At 44.1% G+C, this 23,009-nt stretch overlaps 1 protein-coding gene across 2 annotated transcripts in view; it reads left to right on the plus strand.

The window, feature by feature from the left end:
• The window catches only part of CD38 (CD38 molecule), a 39,458-nt gene extending 19,299 nt beyond the window's left edge, over nucleotides 1–20,159 (plus strand). The window contains exons 4-9 of one of the 2 annotated variants that reach the window (XM_006136966.5): nucleotides 1,769–1,904; nucleotides 2,979–3,061; nucleotides 5,326–5,399; nucleotides 6,826–6,918; nucleotides 15,174–15,260; nucleotides 18,154–20,159. In XM_006136966.5, coding sequence (XP_006137028.1) covers nucleotides 1,769–1,904; nucleotides 2,979–3,061; nucleotides 5,326–5,399; nucleotides 6,826–6,918; nucleotides 15,174–15,260; nucleotides 18,154–18,229 — 549 coding nt within the window. In that variant the 3' untranslated portion in view covers nucleotides 18,230–20,159. The remainder of the gene's footprint in view (nucleotides 1–1,768; nucleotides 1,905–2,978; nucleotides 3,062–5,325; nucleotides 5,400–6,825; nucleotides 6,919–15,173; nucleotides 15,261–18,153) is intronic. The other variant, XM_014580533.4, reaches the window with a different exon arrangement.
• The last annotated feature ends 2,850 nt before the right edge of the window (nucleotides 20,160–23,009 follow it).

Raw genomic sequence — 23,009 nt, forward strand, 5'->3', positions numbered from 1 at the left:
GGGGGGTGGAGTGTGCAAAGTCTCCTCCTGCCCTCAAGCCAATCAGGGCCTGGGGGCAGGGGATTGCATGCGAAGCCTCCTTCCGCCCTGCAAGGAGCACGGGCCACAGTCAACTTGCAGGGCCAGGGCAGAGCAAAGGAAGCTTCACGCAGCTCCCCCACCCTCAGGCCCTGAGAGTGAAGCTTCCTCCACTCTCTCCTCCCCACCCTGTGAGCAGCATGCGGCACTTCAAAGCACCATGTGCTGCCTGAAGGGTGGAAGGAGGCTTTGTGCACTTCCCCACCCCCAGCCAATTAAGGCCTGGGGGCAGGGGAGCAGGCGATGCCTTCTCCGGGCGCTCTCCCGCCCCCCAGGTAGGGTTACCAGATGGCCTCAAAAAAAATACTGGAAACATTAATCTCAGATGGAAGAGCGGGGAAACCGGCGGGGAGGGGAGTGGGGCTGGCTGGGAGGAGGTTGGGGGTGGGAGCGGAGATAGCCGGGAGAGATGGTGGTACGGGGGGAGAACCGGCCAGCGGGAAGCAGGGCTGGACGGGAGGAAGTTGTGGGGAGCGGGGCTGGCCTCGGCCTGGCCCAGGCACACACAGATCCCGGGGTGCTGCCCATCCCACACATGGTCCCGGAGGAGCACAAGTGAGTCTGGCCCCGGGCATTCCATCCTGCCCCCCCTCCCCCACTGCATAGTTGCATACTGCCTGGCTGGTAGACACGCTTACGCAATGTGACTCACACAGTGTGAGCATGTCTACCAGCCAGGCAGTACGCAACTACGTACTGATACTCATAACAATAAAGCTAACCTTATTAGAAAATACTGGACATTTATATGTCCAGTATTTTTTTCAATTTATTTCCCGGACAGAAACCCCAAATACCAGACTGTCCAGTTCAAAACCGGACACCTGGCAACCCTATCCACGTTTGGGAGTGGGGAGCAGCAGGGCCTCCGCGGGCCAGATCCACCCAGTTGGCGGGCTGGATCCAGCCCGCGGAGGCCCTTTTGCCCACCCCTGCCCTAGCATAACAGGGTTCTGGTCCAAAATGGGGGTTGTTAGGCACTGTGATAACACAAATAATAATGATGATGATGATGGCAAACATGAGTGACCCTCAAATACCTACAGGCACTCTGACTTGAGGTTTGTGATAACATTACTCCCAAAGCTATTTCTGTTTGAACAAAAGAATCCTGGGAATTCTATTCATTACAGGTCAGTGATGAAAACCAAGAGAGCATTGCTTCTTGGGGCAATATTTTGGGCCATGATGGGAAAATTGTTGTGGCCTTCACTGGTATGTAAAAGACCTTTATGTAAGAGTAGCCGAAGTAGCTTATTAGCCCACGTGCATGCAAAAATGGAGGAGTAACAGTAATTAGACACGGTTAAAATGTTTTTCCAGCAGAGAATAAATGTTTTTTGGCAAAAACCCAAAAATTTTGCATGTGTGAGTAAGACTGTAATTCCAGTCAGTTTTTAATGAAAATAAAATGTTCATGTTTTTTGTCAAACAATTTTTTAAAGAAAAATTTTATTTTCATTAAAAAAACCCCCAATGGAATCTCACACACACACACACACACACACACACACACACACACACACACACACACACACACACACAGTGTGTGTTTTTGGTCATTTTGACAAAAACCTAAACAATATAAATGAAAAACTAAAACATTTTCATTATCAAACCAAAAAATGACTATTTTCTGTCTAGCTCTCTTATCAATGTCATTTCTTACACGGCATTCTTTTCCTCTCAGTCATTATTTTGGAGCAAAACAAATGACCTTGTTCATCGTTACACAAAAGCCAATCACAATTTATTCACTCTGGAGGACACCTTGTTAGGCTATATGACTGATGGGGTCTCATGGTGTGGAAGCCCTTCTAGACCAGGTAAGGATTCCTTTAAAAAAAAAAAGAAAAATAATAAAAACATGCATATTATAACTCAAAGTTTTCTTTCGTTCACTCTCAAGTTAATAAAAAACATTTCCTTTTGGTGAAGATATTTTCTGTTCTTAGTTTCAGCCCGATCAAACTCTTGATCCTTTCAGCCCAGCCTGAATTATGGCAAAGTGTGTGTAGGGGGAACCCCACCATCCATTTTCAGCTTAATTTTGTCACTTTTTTAATGCCGGTAGCGCAAAAACAGCTCAACCTTGGGATATCAGACTTGGCACAAGACTAGTACTCACATCTAGCAAAAGACCAGAGACTGCCACCCATATTTACTTTCATCATCAAACTCCTGTGATTTCACTGGGAACATTTGCAGAATAAGGACACAGTCCTGCAATATACTCCCTTCAGGAAGACTCCTGCATGTGCCTGGAGGTCACTGGGACCCCATATAGATATAAGGGGGCTTCCTGTGTAGGCTCAGGACCTGAGAACGAGTAGGGATGTCAGAATCTGTCCACAAATTTGAGGGAAAGTTACAGAAAACAAAAATTAGGTGGGAAAAGTCACTTCTGAGACTGCTCAGTGAGCTTCTGCTAAGGCCTATTCTGTTTGTCACATTCTCATTGCTCAGTCAGACCATGAAAAATGTTGCTGGAATCAATTGCATAAAGGGACTACAAATTATTAATTGAGATTGCCTATCTCCTAGAACTGGACGGTACCTTGAAAGGTCATTGAGTCCAGTCCCTTGCCTTCACAGCAGGACCAAGTACCATCCCTGACAAATTTTTGCCCCAAACTGCCTCCACAAGGATTGAGCTCAGAACCCTGGGATTAGTAGGCCAATGCTCAAACCACTGTTATCCCTCCCTGATGACTCACAGAAACACAGCAAAGTCTTCCAAACACCTTCAAATTAAATTTCCCTTTAGAACACTTTTCATCTAAACGCATCGCTGTGATGGGATGCAATATTTATTTTGCCGTTCTTATTCAGCCCTGAGGTTATGTTAATATGTCTGACAACTTCTTTTCTAATCTTGTTTATTCTGAATCCTATTTTAGGAATTAATTATGAATCCTGTCCAAAATGGAGTGAATGTGAGAGCAACCCTAGCACTGTGTATTGGAAAATGGCATCTAAGATGGTAAGGATTATATAGCAACTGTCCATGATTACAGTTAGAATTTAGAACTGATTTAACTGTTGGGGATTGGGGAATATTGGAAGAGGATAAAATCTTGGTCACAGACAAGTCAATGGCAAAACTCCCACAGACTTAAGTGGTGACAGTATTTCACTCCGAGTGTGGAAAGCTGTGGATAAAATGTTAAACATTCAAATTTGCTTGATATATCTGTTTCATTGGCTAGGAAACAAAGGCTTTACTCCCATAACCCCACAAGATGCATTGACTTGAATGGGATTCTGTGCAGACATAGAAGTCTGTCTGCACAGATCCAGTTGCAGGATCAGCACCTTAACTGTTAACCATGATTTGCTATTTTAACGGCTAGTACACTTTTTACTATATTTTTATCATGAACTATTACATCCTTAAACGACAATTGTAATCAAAATATTCATGTTTATAAACAATGAAGGAAACACAGCAAAGGAAAGAGTGGGTAACAGTCAAACTTTGGGACACAGTTTGAATCTTGAAGTTTTCTGATGTGAATTCCTCCCAAAGTGTTAGGAGTTATGCCACGAATTACTCAAAATGCCATTTTCCTTTCAGGTTTGACCAAAGATGTCAAATAGTCCTAAAAAGTGTTTGAATTAGACCTATTAAAAATTTGAAAGTCATGCAATGTATTTTTGGAAATGCAGGTTTCCCAAAACCTGTTCACCAAGGTCTCATGTATCACATAACATTTAATTACACAATAATTTGGATATTAGTTGAGTGGGTCTCTCAGTCTTGATATTTGTGTAGATATGTACCATCACATAATTAGTGCTTAACAAACATTAACTGTTCATAATATAATCAAAGGAATCATTCCCTCATTCAAATACACAAAATCATAATTGCTAAACCCAATTACTTTTTAACCTGTGAATGCTAAAAACATGCTGCTACTGGAATGTAGAATGTGGCTGTGTACCTTTTTAACATAATGAAAGGAACTCCTCTGCAAAACCCTGATTCAGCAAGGTATACAGGTAGGTGCCTAACTTGGAAGACATGAATAGCCCCTTGACTTCAGTGAGACTCCACATGCTTAAAGTTATGCATATGTTTCACTATCTTGCTGAACAGAAGGCCTGACAGAATGCTTATTTACCTCTGTTCTGTTAGGGTTCCTCGGGCTACATCAAAGATAGTTTAAGTTTATTATCTGAAGATTGAAGAGGTACTGAGTGAGGATTGAAAAACAAAAAATATAACATGCTTCTTGCTCTATCCTTTAACACGCTAAAATTTAAATAGTTGAGAGTAAGTGCTCACAGAAGGCAATCAACTGGCTGGGATCCACCTTCCACACATGCAAGCAAGAGGAACTACTGTTCCTTCTTCCTCCACAATGGATACCAGCATTTCCCAAAACTCCTTGTTTTGTTCCCAGAGTCTGGATGACCCGTGGCTCCTTTCCTGACATGCTGGCTCCAAATTGCCCTCACATACTTATGTTGACTACATAGGCAAAGTAGGCTTCCATTGTGTTGGCTTACAGTGCCTAATCTACATAGGCACCTAAGAAGACTGGTGCCTAGCAAAACCTGTTTGTCTACACAGACTATAAAATATATTTTCAGTACATATACAGAACTGTTTACCCATTGTCCATATATACACACACATCTCTCAAGTTATGTGGTTCGGTACGGCCTTTAGCATTTATTAGATACCTCACACAATCCTTTTTGGATAAATATTGAGAAAGCAGCATGGTAGGTGTAGTTAGTTGGTTAGGTCTGATAAAAGTTGCTACTTCAGAGCAGTGAACCCTTTCCCAATGGCATTTAGGGGCTCATAAGGTAACAGTTCCCAGCATAAGTTAGAGCAGCCTGAGCTCTGCTGATTTACACTGGCTGCCAGTAAACCCATGGGCTGACAGCAGCCAGGGCTCAGGGAAACCACAGCAATGTCCTCTACATCAGCATCCAGGAGAAGCGTGGCACAGAAACTGTTATGCCATATTTGCACCATCACAGGTTCTCCCCCATGGGGCTATCCATTTGTGGCAGATCAGTGCAGTTTTAGTTTAACTTTGCCCCGGTGAGAGATGATTTGGCCCTTTATTTTCACTGGAATCTTCTGTTAAAGTAGTGGACCCAGATCCTGAGCTGATAAAAATTGGTTCAGTTCTACCAAAGAGAAAAGAGAGATGCCTATTTACTCTAGCTAGGATCTGACTCCGTTTCATGTAATGCTAAAATACAATGTACATTTGCTCTGTTTAGTTTGCAGAAGCAGCATGTGGAGTGGTTCAAGTGATGCTCAATGGATCAGTAGATGATGCATTCAGAAGTAGCAGGTATTCACTTTAGTCTGTCACAATCTGTGGATCTGTCATACTTTTAATTTAGGGACTGCATAGTGGTGCAGGTGTCTGCAACAGTAAATCAATCAATCAATCAATCAATCAATCAATCAGTCAATCACACACCCACACCCTGGTGTTGTTCAGGTCTTTAATTCAATTGATTTTTGTTTTCCTTCATTTAAATCACTGCTCTGGGGTGGGGCTAGGGATGAGGGATTCCGTTTGCAGGCTGCCTCAAAGAGAGAGGACAACTTCAACCCTCTCTCATCACAGCAGCTTGGGGCTGGGTGAGAAGCACCTATCCATGGCCAATGCAGCTCCAGGGGGTCACAGTTGGGGGAGAGATGCATGTCCCCTGGCTGGGACAGGTCTAAGTTTTTCTGTCCCCCTGCATTCCTAGCCAGAGCGAAGAATGCAGCAAACTGTGCACTTTCCCCTTGCTCCATGATGAAGGGGAAAAGCCAGCAATGTTCCCATGTGAATCGGGGAGGGGGAGAACTTGGGCCTCCCCTTGCCCTCCCTAAATGACATCTGGAGATTGGGAGGCTTGGAGCTGAGGCAGCCTGGACAGGGAAGGAGGCATGCCCCTTGCTATCCCCTTTCACCTGGTGATTTTTGTCTCTTTACGATTTGGTTTTATGAGAAGCAATCCCATCCCAGGCACATCCTATTTTCCTGTCACAATCAAACCCTTTCCCTGCTTTAAGTTATGACAAGAGGAAGCTTTATATCAAATGTGGTGGTTCTAGTTCTTACCATTTAGGAGGAGTTCTTGATCAGACAGATAGACTCACTCTCTCACCTATATGAAACAGTATGAGGTTCTTTATTCCTAATGATTTTTCTCGTACTTAGATATTATACACACAGAAAGAATCTAGCCTATTATATAATATATGCCAAAAGCATCTTCTGATTTATTTTATTTTGATTTTTTTTCTGAAAATGACAACAGTCCACAGAAGTTCATGAAATAAATGCAGTCCTCCACTATAGTATATTCAAATAGCCTACACGTATAAACTACTCTCCGGGTACATTTCTTCAGTTATGCTCCCCCACCGGAAATAGTACACACTTTCACTAACTGACAGGAGGTGCTAGCTCTGAGGAATGAGGAAACTGGTGGTTCATAAAAGCAAAAGATTTGTTTCCCCTTTGGAAGTGGCAGGCATTGGTAATTTAGAGGAAAAAAATTGTTAGGAAAGAAAGAACCCCATACTGTTTCATTCTGCAAACAGTCCATATACGTTTTCCCATGGGATTTTCATGTTTTCACCACTAGGAATAAATTATAACTCATGTTATAATTATGTAGTAGCGACTGGAAAGTATGTAGTAGTGACTGGAAAGCATACTTGGTTCCTCGTTTTAATACTAAGATGTGTGTTGCTTTTTCATGCTTTCATTCTTACAGCATTTTTGGAAGTGTTGAGATCTTTAACTTAGACCCAGACAAAGTTTCTGCAGTGCAGATATGGCTTATGCATAACATCGGTGGACCTCACAGGTAATGTGTGATGCTCTGTTTCTATACTTTAAAATGCAGTTCAGTTCTGAAACTAAACTAGCACTTTCTTACCAATCACATCTGCTCCTTGAAAGCAATTAGATACTTACTTTAGTGAAAATAATAAAAGATGGTAAAAATCTTATTATGACTACTGCCAGCTCTAAGCCAACCCAATATACTCAGGAAGAGCTAAAACTGTTTCCTTTGTATTAGCTCTTCAATGAAATTATAGCATCTCCACAACCCTATTGTCTTTACATTGGAGAAATGGTCTGAGGTAAACAGGTTGACGTTTAATAAGGACAAATGCAAAGTGCTCCACTTAGGAAGGAACAATCAGTTTCACAAACACAGAATGGGAAGCAACTATTTAGGAAGGAGTATGACAGAAAGAGATTTAGGGATTATAGTGGACCACAAACTAAATATGAGTCAACAGTGTGATGCTGTTGCAAAAAAAGCAAACATGATTCTAGGATGCATTAACAGGTGTGTTGTGAGCAAGACACGAGAAGTCATTCTTCCACTCTATTCTGCGCTGATTAGGCCTCAGTTGGAGTATTGTGTCCAGTTCTGGGTACCACATTTTAAGAAAGATGTGGAGAAATTGGAGAAGGTCCAGAGAAGAGCAACAAGAATGATTAAAGGTGTAGAGAACATGACCTATGAAGGAAGACTGAAAGAACTGGGCTTGTTTAGTTTGGAAAAGAGAAGATTGAGAGGGGACATGATGGTGGTTTTCAGGTATCTAAAAGGGTGTCACAAGGAGGAGGGAGAAAAATTGTTCTTCCTGGACTCTGAGGAACGAACAAGAAGCAATGGGCTTAAACTGCAGCAAGGGAGGTTTAGGTTGGACATTAAGAAAAAGTTCCTAACTGTCAGGGTGGTTAAACACTGGGGCAGTAAGATATTCTGGGTCTTATTTTTCTATCCCTTTCTTAATAATTCCTAGCATCCTATTTGCCTTTTTGACCGCCACTGCACACTGTGTGGAAATTCTCAGAGAACTGTCCACGATAACTCCAAGATCTCTTTCCTGATTTGTCGTAGCCAAATTAGCCCCCATCATACTGTACGTATAGTTGGGGTTATTTTTCTTGATGTGCATTACTTTACAATTATCCACATTAAATTTCTTTTGCCATTTTGTTGCCCAATCACTCAGTTTGGTGAGATCTTCTTGGAGTCCCTCACAGTCTGCTTCTGTCTTGACTATCCTAAACAGTTTTGTATCATCTGCAAACTTTACTACCTCACTGCTTACCCCTTTCTCCAGATCATTTATGAATAAGTTGAAAAGGATTGGTCCCAGGACTGACCCTTGGGGTACACTACTAGTTACCCCTCTCCAATCTGAAAATTTACCATTTATTCCTACCCTTTGTTTCCTGTCTTTCCTCAAAATCCAAGAAAGGACCTTCCCTCTTATCCCATGGCCATGTAATTCATACAAGAGCCTTTGGTGAGGGACCTTGTCAAAGGCTTTCTGAAAATCCAAGTCTACTATATCTACTGGATCCCCCTTGTCTGCATGTTTGTTAACCCCTTCAAAGAACTCTAACAGATTAGTAAGACAGGATTTCCCTTTACAGAAACCATGTTGACTTTTGTCCAATAAATTATGTTCTTCTACATGCTTCACAATTTTATTCTTTACTATTGTTTCGACTAATTTGCCCGGTACTGAAGTTAGACTTACTGGTCTATAATTGCCAGGATCGCTTCTAGAGCCCTTTTTTAATATTGGTGTCACGTTGGCTACCTTCCAGTCATTAGGTACGGAAGCCGATTTAAAGGATAGGTTACAAACCACAGATAATAGCTCAGCAATTTCCCATTTGAGTTCTTTTAGAACCCTTGGATGAATGCCATCCGGTCCCGGAGATTTGTTAACATTAAGTTTTTCTATTTGTTCCAAAACCTCCTCTAATGACACTTCAATCCGGGACAGTTCCTCAGATTCATCACCCACAAAGGATGGTGCAGATTCAGGAATCTCCCCAACATCCTCAGCTGTGAAGACTGAAGCAAAGAAATCATTTAGTTTCTCCGCAATGGCTTTATCGTCCTTGATTGCTCCTTTTATAGCTCGATCATCTAGGGGACCCACAGGTTTTTTAGCTGGCTTCTTGCTTCTAATGTACTTAAAAAACATTTTGTTATTTCTTTTTGAGTTTTTGGCTAGCTGTTCCTCAAAATCTTTTTTTGCTTTCCTTATTACATTTTTACACTTGATTTGACAGTGTTTATGTTCCTTTCTATTTATCTCACTCGGATTGGACTTCCACTTCTTAAAAGATACCTTTTTGTCCCTCACTGCTTCTTTTACATGGTGGTTAAGCCACGGTGACTCTTTTTTAGGTCTCTTGCTATGTTTTTTAATTTGGGGTATACATTTAAGTTGGGCCTCTATTATGGTGTCTTTAAAAAGTTTCCATGCAGCTTTCAGGGATTTGGCTCTAGTCACTGCGCCTTTTAATTTCTGTTTAACTAACCTCCTCATTTTTGTGTAATTCCCCTTTTTGAAATTAAATGCCAGGGTGCTGGACTGCTTAGGTGTTCTTCCCACCACAGGAAAGTTGAATGTTATTATATTATGGTCACTATTCCCAAGTGGTCCTGTAACGGTTATATCCTGGACCTGATCCTGCACTCCACTCAGGACTAAATCGAGAATTGCCTCTCTCTTGTGGGTTCCTGCACCAGCTGCTCCAAGAAGCAGTCATTTAAGCCATTGAGAAATTTTATCTCCGCTTCTCTTCCTGAGGTGACATGTATCCAGTCAATATGGGGATAATTAAAATCCCCCATTATCATAGAGTTCTTTATTTTGGTAGCCTCTCTAATCTCCCTCAGCATTTCAATGTCAGTATCACTGTCCTGGTCAGGTGGTCGGTAATATATTCCTACTGCTAATTTCTTATTATTGGAGCATGGAATTACTATCCAGAGCGATTCTATTGAACATGTTGATTCACTTAATATTTTTATTTCATTTGATTCTACATTATCTTTCACATACAGTGCCACTCCGCCACCCACCCGGCCTGCTCTATCCTTTCTATATATTTTATATCCCGATATGATTGTGTCCCACAGATTTTCCTCATTCCACCAGGTTTCAGTGATGCCTATTATGTCAATCTCCTCATTTAATACGAGGTACTCTAGTTCACCCATCTTATTAGTCAGACTCCTAGCATTTGTGTACAAGCCCTTTAGAAATTTGCCACTGGTTATTTGTCTGCCTTTCCCTGATGCATTGGATTCCTTTGTATGTGGTTGTTTGTCTGCTCTGGCCCATGGTTTGCCCTCTCCCCTCCTCTCTTTCTGACTACAGCTTCGATAATCTCTATCAATGGATTCTCCTCTAAGAGAAGTCTCCCTCCGATTTACGTGCATCTCCGCACCAATCGGCTTTCCCCCATCTTAGTTTAAAAACTGCTCTACGGCCTTTTTAATGTTTAGTGCCAGCAGTCTGGTTCCACCCTGGTTTAGGTGGAGCCCATCCTTCCTGTATAGGCTCCCCTCTCCCAAAAGTGTCCCCAGTTCCTAATAAATCCAAACCCCTCTTCCCTACACCATCGTCTCATCCACGCATTGAGACTCTGAAGCTCTGCCTGCCTACCTGGCCCTGCGCGTGGAACTGGAAGCATTTCCGAGAATGCCACCATAGAGGTCCTGGATTTCAGTCTCTTTCCTAGCAGCCTAAATTTGGCCTCCAGGACATCTCTCCTACCCTTCCCTACGTCATTGGTACCTACATGTACTACGACCACCAGCTCCTCCCCAGCACTACACATAAGTCTATCTAGATGCCTCGAGAGATCCGCAACCGTCGCACCAGGAAGGCAAGTGACCATACAGTTCTCCCGGTCATCACAAACCCAACTATCTATGTTTCTAATGATCGAATCACCCACTACTAACACCTGCCTCTTCCTAACTGGCATTCCCTCCCCCTCAGAGGTATCCTCAGTGTGAGAGGATACCACAACCTCCTCTGGGAGGAGGGTCCCAACTACCGGATGGTTTCCCTCTGCTCCCATTAAATGCTCTGTTCTCTTGAGACTTTCATCCTCCTTAAGAGCACTGGGGCTCTCAGACTGGAGGTGGGACAGTATTACAGTGTCCCAGAAAGTCTCATCAACATAGCTCTCTACCTCCCTTAGTTCCTCCAGTTCAGCCACCCTGTCCTCCAAAGCCCGAACTCGGTCTCTGAGGGTCAGGAGCTCCTTGCAACGGGTGCACACATACGCCACCCACCCACAGGGCAGGTAATCATACATGTTACACTCAACGCAATAAACAGGATAGCCCCCACTCTGCTGCTGGGCTTCTGTCTCCATTTTTCTAATGAATAAGTTTAAGTATAAATTGGGATTCTTTTTAAACCTCTTGAATATAGATTATTCTAAGAGTTATGTTTTAAAGAAGGTCAGTAGTCACTAGTACCCTCTAACCTCCCCCTCCAAACTCTCCTGTTAACTGTTCCTGGTCGCACTCTCCCTGGTTGCTGAGTCACAGGCTTATATAGCTCTGGTAGCCCCTCCCCCTGACTGAGGCTCAGCCAATTAACAGAGGCTTCTAGATTTCAAACCTTTTAGAAGCTCCTTCAAACAAACCAACCAACCAACCAACCAACCAAACAATCCAGACAAACACAAGCTCAGCACACTGCAAATAACTCCCACCACACACAAACACACACTCCAGACAGCCACTTACCACAAGGGTCCCGTTTTTACTCCTCTTTTACCTGGAGAACTCCCTCTCCAAACTCTCCTGTTAGCTGTTCCTGGTCGCGCTCTCGAGGTCCCTTCCAGTCCTAGTATTCTATCTCTTCATATCGGTGCAATCCTATTGATGCCCTACTGATCTGTGTAGTACTCAGACACAAAGAGCACAACTTGGCTGAGTTTGCAAAGCTATGCAATTGGAAAATGCTTTTTTACAAGGAAACTGAACATATGCTGTGCAGCAATCAGTGCAGAGTAATCCATGAAGCCATTTTTTGCCATGTAATTTTTAATAACAGAACCACAGTTTAAAATGTATATCTTAACTATTGATACCAGACAGCAACTGTAAGTCACCAGAGAAGGTACGTTCTCTATAGGTTTTATAAAGCTCTAAGCACCTCCCAGAAGGGCACTCAGAGACATGACTAACATCTGTCATACATCTGCTCTCTCATCATCTCCTCAGGGGTGCAACAGAGTGCTTTGTTTTGGCATTTTAATTTTGTATCACACACGCTCCTTTAACAGGTGATGCTTACAGGTTTACCGTTACCTGCGACCAGCCCCACAGAAGGCTGCCAACTCCCAAGCCATGTGAGCTGGAAGCCCAGCATAGGCCCAGAAGCAGCTCCTGCCAGGCTGTAGTAGGCAAGGGGGGAAGAGGGGAAGCACGCCTGTGATATGTCTGAATTGGGCCTTCTGATCTCATTTGCTCTGATGTAAATACAGAATAACTTCATTTACTTACTCCTGATTTGCACCAGTAATACTGAGATTAAAACTGAGCCCTGGAATACCTTCCATCAATTGAGGACCTCTATTTATTACTTATGTCCACTGGAGATCTGGCCATCCACTGGCAGGCATGACTGGGAATTTTCCCCTGGATAAAAGACTAAGCAGAAAGCATTTTAACAAATGAATTCATCTGGTCACAGAGGGCTGAGCCCCAGAGCAAGGTAAACACTATTTCAAGAGAACCCAAAACATCCAGATTTCTACAAACCATAAGTGCAACACAGCACAGATGACAAATTCCATAGGGGTTTAGTGACTCCATAAACTACAAGAGCAGATCACTGCACCTGCACAGGTGCACTCCTTACACATACTCTTTGCTCTGCCCAGCACTGTTAGGATTGCTGCTTCTCCCCTCCAGCCTTTGTGAAAGTACCACCCAGTTGTGCAACAAAAAAAGTTTACTCGCAAGACTGCAGGCTGGAAACTTGCTGCTTTTGCTCAACATCATCACAACAGTGGGAGACCAGAGCCTTCCCCACTGACTAAAAAGGAAGCAAAGGAGGGGGGAGGTGGCACTCAGCTGTTTGAGGACTACTTTAAGAGACGCACACACAGCCTCTTTGAATTCCCCCACACCATTAGAGTGGGCACTCTCCCATATTTACCTGGTGCCACCAGAATGGCTTTTGCACCCTTCTCCAGAGGCATCTCAGCAGCAGGAATGACCCACATTTCCTTCCTCAGCAGAGACAGAGCAACTCCTGTCTCATGTTCTGGGAGCCTGCTCAGCCCTTCCGGAGTCACACTTTCCTTCTAGGCTGAGGCCCCTCTGGCAGGTTCACAGCAGTTTCCCCTTTGCTCTCCTGGTAACATCTCTGACATGTCAGCTCTGTGATTGTTGATTTGATTCACATGTTCTGTCAGGCCACAGCTTCAGGAAAGTCTGTCAAGTGTCCTGTGTTTTGCTGGACAGTCATCCATTTGACCCTCATGGGCTACTACCTCGCTGATCTGTCTGGGCCACAGGGATTGTTGGGTTTTGGTTGCGCTTTTCATCTCCTTCTATTCTAAGGCTCTGTCCCACCGGTGTGTTTCTCTCATCCACCGCTGGCTTCAGTTCCACATCACTGGAGCCTTAAAATGTGCAGGAGAGCTGACTGTGCTGCTACAGACAGGGAGTGTGTGTGAGGCATCCAGCACCACTTCACTTCTCCCCTCCTGGGCTGAGGGTGCAGGCTCTGGGTGGGGCTAGAAATGAGGTATGCAGTGTGGGGGTGGGAAGATGGCTCTGGCTGTGGGACATGAACTCTAGGATGGGGGCTGGGATGAGGGGTTTGGAGTGAATGAGGGGGCTGCAATTGAGGGTTTGGGGTGCAGGAGTGGGTATGGGCTGTGGTTGGGAGTGGACTCTGGGGTAGGGCCAGGGATGAAGGGTTTGGGGTACAAGAAGAAGTTTCAGGCTGGGATATGGGGTAGAGATGTGTGTGGTGGTGGGGGGGGGGGAGTGGACTGCAGGCTCCAGGAGGGAGTTTGGATGTAAGAAGGGACTCCAGGCTAGGCCAGGGAATTCAAGGTGCACTGTCCCACTAGCCCTTACTGCAGCTCCCAGAAAGTGTCTGCCGAGTCCCTGAGGCCTCTAGGCACAGGGAGACCCGGAGGATCCATGCTCTGCTCTTGCATCCGTAGGTCATGGTTCTCAGTCACTCAGGGCTGTAGCACTAGCACTCAGGGAAGAGTCTCCGTGTTCCTGGCCAACCCAGTGCCTAGGAGCCACAGGGACCTGGCAGCCACTTCTGGGAGCCACACAGAGCCAGGGCACATAGGGAGCCTGCCTTAACCCTGGGCCCTTGCTGCACTGCTGACCAGACTTTTAATATCCTGTTTGGTGCTGCTGACTGAAGCTGCCGGGTTTCCTTTTTGACCAGCTGTGCTGATTGAAAAACCAGATGCCTGGCAGCCCTATGCAGGAGTATATATTAGATATGGATATATGCGCATTTGGGTGTCTGCAGGGTTTAGGATAGGAAAAAAAGTGATAATTTGTAGCTGTAGTTGTGTATTTTGTGTACCAATGTCAACATCCGTTTTGTTTTTGTTTCAGTTTGGCCTTACTTTGTATGCAATGGTGTGCTCTGACCATATCACACTAGGAATTAGAACCAGCCCTGATGAATTCACCTTGCTAGGGAGGAGCAGCATAGATCCCTGCCTGTGATGTAAACCGTTTGGGAGGGAGAAACAGAGGGAGCTGAAGGTGGAATGGCCAGCTGTGGAGAGGGGTCTGGAGTAAGGATCTACATCCATGAATATCACATCACTTTCCATTGACTTCAGTGAGCCTTACATCAGACACACTGAAGCTGTAGGGCACAAGGTCTGGAATAGCAACTGTGGATGGGGAAGTTCTGCGACCTGCATGCCTTGCTGGTGTGAGGGACTGAATTATTTCTTACAACCCAGTTATCCCCCTGTAGAAAGACGTTTTTTGCAGGAGTGAGTGATGATCATGCTAAAATTCTATTCGGTAAGGCCCTGCTCCATGTGATCAGACCCTAACACCACCCAAGGATTCACTAAATATATTGAAATGCACAGAGGTATTGGGGCTCGTTGGCACAGATTAGCTGGCAGTAGTGAGGTCTAAAACTATTCTTTGCCCTTCAAATACATTTAACAGTGTATGCAGTCAGTATGAGGCAGCATAGTGTACAATCCACCTGTGTCACACCCATGCAGGATACATGTAACAACCTATGGTTTTTCTTTTAGAGAGTCCTGCGTGGGGCACTCCATAACAAAGTTAACAAGCATCTTGGAGGAACGAAATTTGAGTGTCTCCTGTGAGGACAATTATAGGTAATTATTTGCTTTGGGTTTTATTTTGGGAGTCTTCTTGTGTAATATTAGGCTGTTTCCTCTCCTAATCAGAATGTTTTATGAAGGAAATGGATCATGTTGATGTATCAGCGGCCAGTGTGAAAACAACACCAGTGGCGTAAGTCTGATGCCATCATAGAACTCATAATATTACACCTCTGCTCGAAAGACTGCCCTAGTTTGCTATTCACTCCTAGGCAAGTTGAAGTTGCTGGTGTTCATCTTTCAAGTCCCCTGCAGTTCAGTCCTCGCTACTAAAGTCAGTCCCTCTCCTAGCGTTCTGCCATGGCAACTGAGAACAAGTGATGTGCTCCCATTTGCCAGAATGCCAAGATCTGAGCTGCTAGGGGCATTGAATTTTCAGTAGTTAGCTTCTGACTCCAGAATTTGCTTCCTTTTTTGCTGGTTGACTGTTTAGATCTGCTGTGTTTGGTGAGGATTTGCCTGAGATTTAAAAGTGCCAAGTATTATTAATTATTATGATTGCCTTCCCCATTTCCTTACTCAAAAGAAGGCTGCATGCTGAGAGTGGGGATCCATTGGCACCACTCAGAGCTGCTGCTGCCTGAACAATGCAACTGCTTGCAACCAACTACATGGAATTATGGTGGGAAGGTGGGAGATTTTCCAGGAACCACCTGATCACTTCCCATGGAGACACAGCAGCATGTTTGTAGTGTACGCCTACTAGATAGAGAATGCATCGCGGTCCTACAGTTTTTTTCTGCCTCTACTGATTCTCTCCTCAGACTAGGTTACCAGTTGTGGTTGGATATAGCCATGGAAGTTTCAACGCACATAATCTCAAATGAACGATTGATCTTTAATTCCTGGAAACACCAGGGCAATCCTGTAGGTTTGGCAACCAGTGTTCCTTGGAAGCTGTGCAGTAGCACAGCTTCACAAGTGATTAATCAGCCCTGTCCAGTCAGAGGCTCAGGGCTTCATGCACCGAGTGGACTGACTGGGCGGAGATGATTAATCACCTGTGAAGCTGTGCTGCCCTGCAGCTTCAAGGGAACACTGTTGGGCAACCCTATCTCAGACCTGTGCCTATCAGGATCTTAAGGAAGAATTATAGGCAATTCTTGCAAGAGTCAACCCTGGCTGTTGACAAGGAATGGCACATTGATAGGGCACTGCTCCCAGTTGCCAATGAGAAGAACACGGAAGTAACGTGAAACCCATTTGCAGAGGCTCATGGCATTGGCGGGGGGAAGAAGCAAGGATAAGACTAACATTGATCCAGAGTCATTTAAATAGAGGAAACAAGTTTTAGTAGGGACTCTGCTGTCCTGTCAGTGAGGTTGTTAACTAGCAACAAGAATAGTATTTATTGAGAACAGCTTTCCTTTGAGTGGAAAGTGTACGTTAACAAGAATATTTCTGGAGCAAACAAACATTTCAGTAAACTATTGGGAGTTTTATACTTTAATTTTAGTCACTTTTAACTGAGGGAAAAGTTGGCCTGCAAAGAAGGATGACTGAGCAAATGCAACATCTGATACAAAGATTTTAACCATTGGAAGACAAAGCCATTTCTTCCTCTTTGTAATATGCATTACTGGGCCAGATTCATGTGCACCCTGCACCCCTTCCCCCCCCCCCCACACACATACTAATGTGATGTAAACTTGTGCCAAATCAGAATCTTAATATTTTGCATCCACTTTGTTCTCATGTAAATGTAACCCTGGCCAACACTGGGGATTGAACCAATAATGTGTGGCACTAAAGGGCCAAGGATCTGTAGGTAAGGATGTAAGCAGTCAAGCTGAGTACTCGACTACTCGCTTCTCTCCCCAGGCCACACAAACACCTTCTCTATCAGAGGCAGCAAGGGGAGGGAAACAGGAGCTGGTGCTGGGGGGAGCCGGCTTAAAAATCCAGTTCCTCCCAGCACCGTCTCTGCGGCGGTGTTCCACCCCACCAGCCTCTGTTAGAGGAGCAGCCGCCAGGGAGTATGGTGGTGGTAAGGGAGGTTGCCACAAATTAGCCTCTGCCTGCATACCAGTCCAGGACCTTCCCCCACTGCAGCTCTGCAGTTTAAATGTAGTAGGAGCCGGGCTGCCTGCGTGCCCAGTTCCTACAACATTTAAACTGCAGAGCCGCAGCAGGGGTAGCTCCTGGGACAGAGCACCTTCCCTTATCAACTAATCGATTAGTCAATTAACCGTTTCTTAACATCCTTAGCTGGGGGCTGTAACAACTCCTATCCCTTGCAGAGAAGTGCAACTGTAACACACTCACTGGTGTGTTACATAAGTGGCACCCCAAGGTGAAAAACAATGATTTAGGGTTTCTGTAAGAACTCAGTCAATAATAATCAACTGTGCAAAGCAATGCTGACATGTAACTAGACCACTTTAGAAATGGGGGCAAGATAATGTTTTACTGTACATTGAAAATACTCTTCAGGCCAGTCAGCTGCTGGCACTCCACATTGCTCCACTGAAGCCAGTGTAAATGGAGCTTTGCTGATTTATATAAGCTGCACATTTGGCTTTCCATAATTTAGAGCATGGACAGATGCTTCTTATTTTTTACAGCCAGTCAACATGATGTTCTGGCAATAACTCAAAAAATTGGTTCTGTGAAGAAATTTCAAACCCAGAAGTCTACTTGAAAATTATTCAGATGTGTGATGAATAAAACCTCAATGGTTTAAGACTGCTACAAGGAGAAAACATCCCAGTTGTGTCTGTGCAATAATTTATATTACCTTAAAAGATCTCATGGCCTTAGAACTACATAAAATGTACTTTGACTTCCATGTGGCACTTGATAACTTCTTTTTATGATCAGCAGAGTTATGACCCTATACATACAAAGCAGCCATTAATGTTTGGGTTTGCTTTTTGTCTTATCACAGGCCAGTTCAGCTGCTTCAGTGTACAAGTGACCCTGACCATGCAGACTGCAGACTTTGCACCAGTAATGTACAGTGAAACACACAATACTGCACATTGCTAAATTATTCCTTAATTGTGTACAATACTAAACAAGAGTGTGTGTATATATTGTATAGAGTACTAGGTAGTATAAATCTGTATAAAAACACTGTATGTTAAAAATATTTGCTGTGGCACTAATAGATGAATGGAAGGAGATGCTATTTGAGGTATGGTTACTGTACACATGCACATACTGCCCAAGCTGGCTTCCACCCTCTTCAGCCTGAGGCCAAAAGGTCCACAATCTGTTACCTCTAAGCTGTGTGCTTGTGCGGCTGCTCAGGAAAAATTCAAATGCTGCCCAGCTGATTAGTAGAGTGCCCACAGCTAGGTTTTGTTTTCACTGGTGGTGGCCATTCACACATGCCTTGGTGCACATAAAATTTATTCTACACATAAATGGAAAAATACGCACATGAATGGAAAAGATTAGAGGGAACATTGACCACAATCAATATTTTGGGTGAGATTGCAAATGGGCAATCTGATTATGTAATTATCTCTTATTCACAATAGCTCGGGAGGGTTTATGCTGGTAATTACTGATTATATAACAAAACCTGTCAAAAGCATGCTGGTGTTTTTGGTCTCATCAGGAAATGCACATTTTAAGGCAACAGTGAACAATTAACTCTGACAACTATACTTTAATAAATGACAGCTGTTGAGCACAGGTGTCTTGCATAACGTTGAGCCAGCAGCAATATTTCTTTCAGAGGAATCATTTTTATAGACATGGCAAAAACTTCCACAATGTTTTGTTTATTACACATTTGACTTATCTGTTCTGTGTATTAGAACGATTCATACATTCCACTGCATTTTGGAAATAAAAAACCCCTCAAATAAACATATGTTAATATAGTTCAAAACATGTATAAAGTATAGTCAGTACTTTAAATATGCATTGAATACAATGAAACTAACCCTTTTTTCAATTTGTACACATTATAATAAAGATAACGATTGTAGCACAAAGTTTCAGACACACAGGAGGAGTTGTGCCGAGAGGCACTGCTTAAAAATACTAGAAGGATCATTCATGCAGCAAAGAGATTTAATGCACCCTGAGCTCCCAAGAACATATATAATCAAGGTGACCTATATGGCCCCCAATACCATAGTAACTCAGCATCTTCCCATATTTAATGCATTTATCCGCACAAGAGGCTTGAGCTAAACAGGAGTGCTATCATCCCCATTTTGCATCTGGGGAACTGAAACACAGAGCGAGATCTGGGCTAGTCACTCTCCTACTGTCTCATCTGATATTTAGAATGATACATCAGTGTTGCCAAGGGGATGGGGCAAAGCTTGGGCAGGCTGGAGCACAAAGCACAAGTGTTGGAGTTTAGCTATTCTGAGTTAAATGCAAGCAGAAATTAAAATAGTAAAGTTGGTAACAATGGAAGAAGAATATAACTCACCGACCAGCTGTTACTCCGAAGAATTCATCACTGGGTTCAGACCAGGTACAGACACTTTCCATCCCAACAATATGAGATTTTCAAATAGTGGTGACCAGCTGACAACAGGGCCTTATAAACAAGATTTCCCACATAGCTTTACCTGCTGCAGGAATCATGGTACAGAAGTAGAACCGTCTCCCAGATCAATGGGCTCAGGATGCCTTCTTTGGTGCCCTAGGCCTAGGAGGTCCACCGGGCACCCACAAAAATCACGTCTCAAATCTATGTTTAAAAAAAAGTCCAGCAGAGGGAGTAAGATGATCAGACCAGCAAGCCCCAGCCTTGTTGGAAATTGTGCCAAGGAAAGAATGAAAATAGGCTACACTCAGAAGCAATTTCTTAATGACAGTTTTGTGCAAATGAAATGTACTACCAGATTGTCCTTTCTTGTTCCATTGATTGAACAGTGTTATGCATTGTTAGGGAGTTCTACAGTCTGGGGAGCTGGGGAGGAGAATAGTGGGGGATGAGGCACGTGTTGCTGATTGGGCTTTGTAGAGAGAATGGGACAGAACGCTGTGGGTGACATGGATTAGGGGAGGAACCTGTGAATGAAGGTCCACAGCACTGTTACCCTAGCTCCCCAGTGCACCAACACAGCAGTTACATAGGCAGCCCTTGATGTGCTGGCACCTTAGTGCAGAGATACTTAGTTCATCAGCTGCTGCCTCTGTGTGCTGGTAAACTTAAGCAGCAAAAAAGCTGGAGTAGATTAATGTCTCTGCATTGAGGGACTGCTACCTAAATGTCTCTCTGATGCACTGGTGCAACAGTTTGAGGAGGCCCTTCAGTGTCAGTTTCCTACACAGCTGTGCCCCTCCTAGCACACTAGGCTGTCATGAGGACTGCTTCTTACACCTTGGCTGCGTCTAGACTGGCAAGTTTTTCTGCAAAAGTGGTCGCTTTTGCGCAAAAACTTGCCAGCTGTCTATTTTGCGCAAAAGCACTGATGTTCTACTGTCCGAAATCAGTGCTTCTTGCGCAAATGCTTTGACGTTCCCGTTCAGGCAAAAGCCCTTTTCCGGAAATGCTTTTGCGCAAAAGAGCCAGTGTAGACAGCTGAAAACTGTTTTGCGCAAAAAAGCCCCGATGGCGATCGGGGCTTTCTTGCACAAAACCGTGTCTAGATTGGCACGGATGCTTTTCTGCAAAAAGTGCTTTTGAGGAAAAGCGTCTGTGCCAATCTAGACGCTCTTTTCCGCAAATGCTTTTAATGGAAAAGTTTTTCCATTAAAAGCATTTGCAGAAAATCATGCCAGTCTAGACGTAGCCCTTCAGAATGATAGGCTATGTGAGTTTCACATTCTGCATTCCTAGATCCCCATGGAAGCTTTTTGCCAATTCGGATAGGCATTTAGAGCAAGCATCCTGCTTTGCACACAGATAATCTGAGGCTAGTTGATTAAATGCTTTGCCCAAGGCCCTGCTGCAAGTTAGTGACAGAGCTGGCAGAAGCACCCACGGCTCCTGGCTACACATTATGCTCTACCCATGGGAACACACCTGTTCTCCAGGAGTAACATGGTTGATTCATCAACAGAAGGTTCCAGCCGTGCACTGTAGCCCCCCCTCCTCATGTAAAGTGGAGGCAAGTTACTCTATTTTGTCATTCACAGCACTTATAATAGAGCCCAGTCCTGTGCCCAGTGAAAGTGATGCAACCCTGGTAATAAATCACAGAAAGCGTCACTTTTGTCCAGTACTGAACCAGGAACTTTATGACAAAAAGGAAAGGAGGGTTTTCCTTAATAGTACCCTGTCCTTTTGATGATTCTCTCTTCCCAGCAGGGCTGTCTCTTGGTGTACGTGAAATACATGACTGTGTAGAACATCTGAAAATTTGGGGCACCAAATTCTCAAGTGTCCCTACACAGCTACATGTGCTTGTGGACTGAGGACTGCCCTGACCATCTCTGCCAGTTCCTGTCCTGCCCCTCCCTATGGCTGCTCTCTCTTATCTGTTGCAGGGCTTCTCCCTGCCCTCTCCCACCTCCCGCATGTGCTCCTCTTGGCCAGCAGCAATCAGCTAGGGAGGACTCTCTGCTGCCAGACTGTGGGAAGAGAGGATCCCCGAGCCTCTGCAGCTCTGCGCCAGCCCCAGAGAAGCCCTGAACCCCCAGTAGAAGCTGTGCAGAGGAGAGGGAAGCTCCAGGCCCCCCAGCAGAAGCTGTGGGAAGGGGGCAGGGACTGAGTGGCATAGAGCCCATAATTTGTAAGCGTGGCCCTGACACTCAACCTCACACTGAACTTGGTGAGTATGTGTTTTCAATGGGGTTGGCCTCAGGTTCGTTCACCTATTTTCTGGCCACTTCACACCATCCATGTAGCATACTTCAATCACAGAATTTAGCTCGGCAGATGAGGCCAGATTTGTTTCACAGGTAACACTACAATAGCTGTAATCCATTCTTCAGAGTATATTAGGTATCCCTCACTGGGCCTGATCTTCAGAGGATGTGAGTCTGGTAAAACTCTCATCTATGGAATTTAGTCCGTTAGCTCCAGCTGCAGAAACTCACACCTCAGCTCTGGATGTCTTTGGTTCAATAGTCACACAGCCATATCGATTTCACAGGGGCTTCAAGGATGTAAATGAGGGCAGAACTTGGCCTGAAGAGTTTGCCCTAGTTACTTGGACTGCTCATGGCAAATTCCTATCTACCCTGCTCCAAAGTGTGGCTTTCAAGGGTTCCAAGAGGGAGTTCAGGTATGGGTAGAGCTAGCTGGGCTGTGGATAGTAGAAAGCAATTGAGGCTGAGATGATGAGTGGGTCAGCAGAGCATAGATGGGGATTTCATTGTTTAGTCCCAGGCTTTTTATTGTTTAGGCTCATGGGGTATATGGAGCTACAGCTACTCAAGAGAGAGATCTTGGAGTTATTGTGGATAGTTCTCTGAAAACATCCACTCAGGGTATGTCTACACTGCAGGGCTTACCTTTAAATAAAATAAATAAATAAATAAATAGCTTATTTCGAAATAGGGAGCATCTACACAGCACTTATTTCGAAATAGCGCATTCTTCCTCCAACTTCCCTTACTCCTCGTACAATGAGGGTTACAGGAGTCAGAATCAGAAGTCCTCTAGCTTGACCGTATTTTGACACTATCTCAAAATAACTGCCGGCTGTGTAGTCGCAGACTACATTATTTTGGAATAGCACTAGTTATTTCGAAATAGTTTTGCAGTGTAGATGCACCTTCAGTGAGCAGCGGCAGTCAAAAAAAGCAAACAGAATGTTACAAATCATTAAAAAAGGGATAGAGAATAAGACAGAAAGTATCTTATTGCTTATATACAACACC

This window comes from Pelodiscus sinensis, chromosome 4, assembly GCF_052426305.1.
Source record: "Pelodiscus sinensis isolate ZL-2025 chromosome 4, ASM5242630v1, whole genome shotgun sequence".
In the NCBI taxonomy this organism is placed as follows: Eukaryota; Metazoa; Chordata; order Testudines; family Trionychidae; genus Pelodiscus; species Pelodiscus sinensis.